The 7,346-nt window shown below is 40.4% G+C and overlaps 1 protein-coding gene across 1 annotated transcript in view; it reads left to right on the forward strand.

Annotated features, from left to right (window-relative positions):
* Positions 1-6,865, forward strand: part of pik3ip1 (phosphoinositide-3-kinase interacting protein 1) — a gene marked incomplete at its 5' end in the record, with an annotated part of 7,583 nt that extends 718 nt beyond the window's left edge. Inside the window, 4 exons of the mRNA XM_079687105.1 lie at positions 165-312; positions 1,833-2,021; positions 2,145-2,223; positions 5,325-6,865. Coding sequence (XP_079543231.1) covers positions 165-312; positions 1,833-2,021; positions 2,145-2,223; positions 5,325-5,541 — 633 coding nt within the window. The 3' untranslated portion in view covers positions 5,542-6,865. The remainder of the gene's footprint in view (positions 1-164; positions 313-1,832; positions 2,022-2,144; positions 2,224-5,324) is intronic.
* Positions 6,866-7,346: the final 481 nt, after the last annotated feature.

Raw genomic sequence — 7,346 nt, forward strand, 5'->3', positions numbered from 1 at the left:
CTTCTTAAGGCCTCACTTCACAGCAACTGGCCTTTTTCTTTCTTTGTGCTCATGGCTCCTGTCCATTGTTGTGTGATGAAGCAGTGTTAATGATTAATGAATCAAGGGGTTTACACACACAGCAGGACAGACATTCCTGTATATCGAGGAGGCATCAGTAATAGACTTGTGCTGTTTTTATCGTTTTTATCGTAGGTGTGGGAGATCACAATTACTGCCGAAACCCAGACTCCTCTGAGAGGCCATGGTGCTACATTGCTGGCCCAGATGGGACCGTCCAGAAACAATTCTGTGCCCTGGACACATGCAAAGGTAGGTTAACCCTGACATTTTTAGAAAGTAGCGAGAACCCCAGCTTGAAAAAGACAGGCCTGGCAACGATTAATATGTATATTTGAAAAAACAACATGACAACACATACATTATTTGTGTTTCCAAAATGCCCTGATACTGTGCTCTCTTTATGCTGCTGGCAACTACTTTCTCTACGCTGTAAAGCTCTCATTATTTTTGGGGGGTGGGCTATGCTAGGGAGAAATAATGAGATTAACTTTTTGATATTATGCAGATGTTCTAATTAGTCAACCCAAAAGGAGATTCTCTACTTTTATGGTTCAACCAAACTTTCCCCTTAGTATATTTCCTACCATAAATAAACCATTACATAACATGTTACATGCTTTTATCCAAAGCGACTTACACACTCAGTACTGTGGGCAATCCTCACAGGAGCAATTTGAGGTGAAGTGTCTTGCCCAGGGACACAACAACATGCTGACTGCAGTGGGGTTTGAACCTGTGCCCCCCTGATCCCAACACACACGCACTAGTCCACAGTTTTCTTCACATGTTTTTTCCCATTTTGAATTAGTCTGCAGTAAGTCGTTGGTCAGGGTTAAGTCACTGTGAGGAGTCTCTACTTTGTCCTTTGTTCCTTTCCTGTCTACAAACCCTCACCTAGTCACGCAATAACAAAGCCCTGCAGTCACCAGTCAGAAAGTTCAGTTTGAAGAAAGCTGTTGACCACGCCCCAACCCTCAGCTCATTGGTAGAGAGTCACAGTTTTTGCTTGGAGACAGCAGCTTGTTGGCTGCTTACATTTATGAGTTCTTGTCCTTTAACTTTTGAGTTTGTAAACAACTTGTGTGGGGGAAATGAAACGAAAGTTAAAGAGCAGATGAAAGAACATGTGCTAAACGATCCTTTCTGTGATGCATGTCCCAGCAGAGAGCCATGTCAGGGCGTTAGTCCTGCCTCTTAAACAGTTGTTAATGTTGTTAGACGAGATGTAATTTGAAACTACACGGTCCAGAAAATTCACCTGTAAGTGCATGACTAAATTTAAATATGAATAAAAGTAAAGTATCACTATACAATATTATTATTATATTTTATATTGTAATAAAGTAGATTTTCTATAAAATCAACCGATTATTCTGTGTTTAGACACAATAACCTGACACACACCCTATTTTGGTACAAATGAAGTTTCTTCCGACAGATTCAAAAGTCATATTAAAATCCAAATACCATTCAGCCATAAAGCAGTCCTACTTATTGATTTCCAGGATAACCCCTCGTGGTCTAATGCACCGTGAGATATTAAAGGTAGATGCAATGTAAAGATGAAAATCAATGTTCAAATATTGATTAAAGTATATATTTCACCCAAAATCTGTGTGGTAGAACGTTCTAGTGGTCAAAATCTCATATCTCAAAATCTCACTTATAATCTGGCTTCCACTGGGAGTACATCCACAGTAGCACAGTTCAGAGCATCCCCCCAAAAACCAATGTAGCTGTTGTTTAAAATTGTTTATTTGCATCTTTAGAACAAGTCTCCACTGTAGCAGCAGAGGCCGAGCCCCTGGAGCCATCAGGAATCATTCCCACCACAAAGAGCTCAGAGCCAGCCAAATCTGAAGCCTCTCAGGGAAAAGTTGCTCCAGCGCAGCCAGTGATTGGAATCAGCCAGCGAGTTCGCACAGGACCCACAAAGAAAAAGGACCTTGGCACCCTTGGTATGTTGGTAGTTCATTATTCCTATGGTTGACTCTTGTTATGAGTTATACATTCTAATGAGCTAAATATCTAAGTGTTTGTATTTTCAGGTTTAACCGTTCACGTTCTCCTTTGTTTATCAGGCTACGTCATTGGTATCCTCATGATGGCGGTCATAATCCTCCTCGGAGTAGGCATCACAGTCGGCTACTTTTATAAGAGGTCAGTATCTTAATCACAGCAAGATCATTAATCATTTTTTTCAGTCCTAGAGGAATTGTATAAAAGAGGACCACATTTAAAGCATTTACTAATTCCTCAAGAGGTTTTTGAACTGAGTCCAGTTGTTTTTTTGTGTTCATCTGATATTACTGTGACACAGAGCCAAAATGTAAGAAGACCTTTATTAATCTCCCTAGGGGGACATTCTGTTTTTTTCTTTATGCTTCAGAGCCTTCTCGTTAGTTCCTTTTTCCACTACCATGTGTAGTGTTCATAGTTTTAGGAGGCGCACGAGCAAGACAAGAATAGTTACTTAAAACTCAGGCATGTTTAATGCTTTCGAGTTCATGGCATCAGCTGTTGTTCACACAACAATGCGCTTTGTTGTTCCCATAGATGTAACACATTGTATTTAATTGGTTTGTCTCACAACAACGCAACATGGAGAGACAAGGCAGGGAATGAAATGCCTACAGTCCATTTCAAGCAAACCTTCATTCATACTGTTGAAGGCGAAGAGAGTGTTGGATTGGATGCAGAATCCTGCACACTCACTGCAGTTATGTAATGTGAAATAGGATGGTGTGATTCCCTTTGGTACAGCACAAAATGCTCTGCTTTTGGCTTTCAAATCTTATTAGCAAGCCCCAGTCTTTGTCTTCTATTTTTAGGAGGTGATTATTAATATGGAGGAGCAACATGTTGTGTCAGGGCGTTTATACAAAGCCTCAGTGTTCCATGACATCACCATCCGTAATGGGATAGCTGTTTGGAAAGCATGCCAATTTTCTTCTACACCGGCCAGGACTGGCTGTAGACTTCCCTCCTTCAACAGTTTTTAACTCTAGTATTCTGCTGGCCAGAAAGGGTGTGATGCATGCAGAGGTCTATGCTAAACTCCCATTGGGAACAGACCGTTGACCATTCAGTAGGAGTACAGATCCCACACAGGCTTGACGTACTTAAGAACCGCAAAAAGCACTCAGGCTCGCAGTGATGAGCAAGTGCTTTGTCCCTAATGTTATATCAGTAATACGTCTTCTAAACTCTCTATGTCAGGGGTGTCAATTTCAAATACACAGTGGGCCAGACTGGTTCAATGTTTATTGCGAAACTTATTGAAATGAACTCATTGCACATATTAAACCTGGAACTAACAAAGCTTAAATGATTGCCTACAAAAACAACATTAAACATTATATAATCAGTTGCATTCATTTCTTCTGGCTCTATCTGCAGCTTTTCCGGAGTCATTTCTTATGATTACCAAAAACAGCTTAAAAAAAACTATTCCCCTCAAAAAACAAATCAAACATGCCCTGTTGTCTCAAAAAAGAAAGTGCAGAAGGAAACATCCATTAAACTCAGTGTGCTGCTCTGTGATGCTAGTTCAAGCCAGATACTTGGCGTCTCATCTTGGGTGCAAGTTCATCAATGTTTGGGGTCAGGCTCTGAGCTGAGGAAACCCTCAGGATGGAGTGAAGGTGTGCGTGCAATATACCGGCGGGCCAGATCTAATAGTAATTAGAAATTATCCTGCGGGCCGAAATTAAATCCACCAAGGACCTGATTTGGCCCCCGGGCCTTGAGTTTGACACATGTGCTTTATGTGAACAACTTGTAATTCTTGTCTTAATAGTAAATAGTTTGACATTTTGAAATCATGTTTATTCATATTTTTTGCTGAGGGTTAGATGAAGAGATGGATACCAATCTGATGTTAGCTTGGCAAAAAAACTTGAGACAGGAGAAAACAGCTAGCCTGAATTGTTTTAACTCCAGGAAATGTCTGGTCCCTTCACAAAAAACGTCATGTTAATTAGTGAGCTTTAAAGATGCTACGAGCAGCTTCCCTCTCCATCCAGCTGGCTCTCTTGCTACATTCCGTAAAAACATGAAAGTGAAGTTAATCTTCTCAACAAATTCTGGGTCAAAAACATAAAAGATTGTGAAGAATGTGTTCTGTTTGAACTGAAGCTGTTACAAAGAATCAATGTTGATATTACACAGAGTTTCAGAACATGCTGCCCTGACCATTCAGATAGAAGGTGTTTTGAGATTTGCTGTGCTTTGGCTCCAGATCAGTGGGAAGCAGTCTCATGCCGCCTCTCATCACTGTTTGTCTTTGGAGTTGATAAACTTTTCGCCAACTTGTCAACACCATATGTCGATTGCCTTTGCTCCAGACATGACACTTGTTATTACAGGCTCTTTTATCAGCATACAGTTGATCTGAAGCTCCTTATCATGAATATATATTTGTTCTAGTAGCAAAATAAGACTTGCTCTCTGATTGTTTGCTTCCATTATATTTTTTGTCTTAAGTTTTGAGGAACAATTAAAGAAGCAACAATTCATATTATTTCATTAACATCAGATCACATGACTACTGATATGTGCGTAATCGCTCTTATTTATTAAAGGTGGGGTAGGTAATTTTGGAGAAACCAGCTCGAGTGCGCTAGAATTTGAAAATACACAGCCGGAACAAATCTGCCACTTCCTTACAGAGCCCCTCCTCCAACACACACGAACGTGCACATGACCAATGAGGGCAGGAGATAAGTTTGTGCACAGATGGAAGGCTGACAGGCAGGTAGGCTATCCAGTTACTTTAGCCGGGCCGGCTCAGATGATTGGTCGTGCTTTTTACAGTACTACGGCTTCCACAGAAGACATTTTTTAATGGATTTTTTGTCAAAGCGCTTCAGATATTCATTGCTATCGGGATGTTAAGAGCATTCCATGGAATATAACAACAAGTGTATCTCGAGCCGGTTTCTCAAACTTACCTACCCCACCTTTTAATATAATGATCTCCCTTGTCTGGTCCCTTCACAAAAAACGGCATGTTAATTAGTGAGCTTTAGAGATGCTACTAGGCAGATTATTGTTAGCATTTTCCCTCTCCATCCAGCTGGCTCTCTTGCTACATACCGTAAAAACATGAAATTCATCCTCTCAACAAATTCTGGGCAAAACACATAAAAGAATGTGTTCTGTTTGAACTCAAGCTTTTGTAAAGAATCATTGTTGATACACAGTTTCAGAACATTTCAGAGTATTTATTAATGTAATGAATCTCCCTCGTCTGTGTTTAGGGGTCGGGACTTAAAGAAGCATCATGAGCAGCGAGTGTATGAGCGTGAGATGCAGAGGATCACTCTTCCCCTGTCGGCTTTCTCCAACCCCACCTGTGAGCTGATGGATGAGAACACCATCGTGATCATAGCAGAGCACGAGATTACCCCCATCCAGGAGGGGGTGGAGGGGGAGGACCCTCTCATGGGCCAACACGCTGGAACCCCCGGAGCCTGAGGAAGAAGCCCGTAGTCCTCCCAACGCAGGACTGTGATACATCTCTGTAGACCAAAACACTTCTTCACATCTTCGTTTCTCCCTCCTGCCTCCCTGAGTAACCTCTGTTTTAAAAGGAGTAGGGGAGCAGTGTTTGCTCCAAAGACTTGAACTGAATGCTGTGTCCTTTGTGTCCCCTTTAATCTTGTTTCCAACAAGTCAAGCTGTTAAAACATTCTTAACAACTTAAAACTGCAAGGTCTTAAATACTCGTGTTTATACATTTGATAACCAAGTAAATAAGCTAATGTGCTGCCCCTAACTAATAGTATGCATTTTAGTCTAATGGACTAGTCAGTGTTTATAATGGTAGCCAATTCTTTATGAAGGGATGTTGTTTGGAATGGGGTTTATAACCTTTTGTGTATTTCCATGTGGAGAAGTTTCTCTCCAGGAAGTTTCATTTATATTGACCTGTTGGCTGTGCCGAGAGAAGAGACCTAAATATATCCTCCTCTGAGACAGGATGAGGAAACATGAGGTAAAGCAGGCCCTCTAAAGACAAGGGAAGGCCTCCCACTCTGCCTTAGCATGATACTGCTGAATGTGTTTGTTTTTCTTTAACTGGGATGAATATTTGTTCTCTTTGTACTCGACTGCCGATGCAGTTAAAAAGCATGTTGGGCAATCATTGGCAGACATGAAACATAACTTTGAATCCACAGGTTAAGGAGTGACAGGAAATGAGTGCTCTCAGAAAGCATGAGAGAAAGTAGATAGTCCTCAGGACAGAACAGCACTGCCACAATAGAAATCAGATATGTCTTTGCAGGACAGCGCGTGTGGAAGTGCTGAAGAATCCACACATTTGAGTTATGCACTTGATGCTTCAGTTTGGAGTAGAATAGAAACAGTCCAAAGTTTGCTGTTGTTCATTCAGAAAGACGAGTGCATGCACGTGGTTACCTGCTGTATGTTTGTATATGTGGGTCATCTTTTCGCATCCTAAAAAGTATAACTACTGATGAAAGAAGACGTTTTAAAAAATACCTGCCTGAAAATCGTCGTACACAGGAGCCTTTGGTGCGTTACCCATGATGCACCGTTACTTCCAGTATGTTTGCTATTACTCGTTCACTCCACATTATCTTGTTTTTATTGCTGGATCCACATCATTTGGTTACTACTGCTCCATTATTGTTAGAGTATGTGTACTGGTTGTCACTTGTTTTCTTCACATAAGCAAAGTGTTTAAAATACTGTTGTTCAGCATTTGAATGTAGTACTTGTATTTGTATGACTACATTTTCACTCCTGAGAAGGAAATAAAAAAATCTAACTCAGACACTGATGTGATTTCATCTATAAAATAAGAGGTAGAACAAGATGAGTGCTCTTACTGTAAAAGGTGTTTTAAAGGCTTGTCCACAGTAGGACGTTTTGCACCAGCTCCCCCTGTTGGCAATTATTAGACAGTCAAGTCATTGGATTCACATGAGTAAGTAAATAAAGTGAAGTAGATAAGGGACAAAGAGGCTTTTGAAAACAACTCTTACCGATCTCCGAAAAATATGTAAGAAGGACGTTTGATTTGATGTCTGGATTGTATTCAGCTTTATTTCAAGGTGCTGAGAAAGCTGATCAATTCCAGTCATTCATATATATATTAAATGTACAATATGTTTCATATAAACCATTGCATATTTTTTGTATTAAACCTGTTTATCATTTACTCTAAAATGGGGGATATGGCAAATTAACATTAGCAAAGTCAACTTGTCTTTCCTATAGCCAGAGATGTGTTCAATTTGTTTAAATGTACATTA

Source organism: Notothenia rossii (genome assembly GCF_949606895.1).
Source record: "Notothenia rossii genome assembly, chromosome: 6".
Classification (NCBI taxonomy): domain Eukaryota; kingdom Metazoa; phylum Chordata; class Actinopteri; order Perciformes; family Nototheniidae; genus Notothenia; species Notothenia rossii.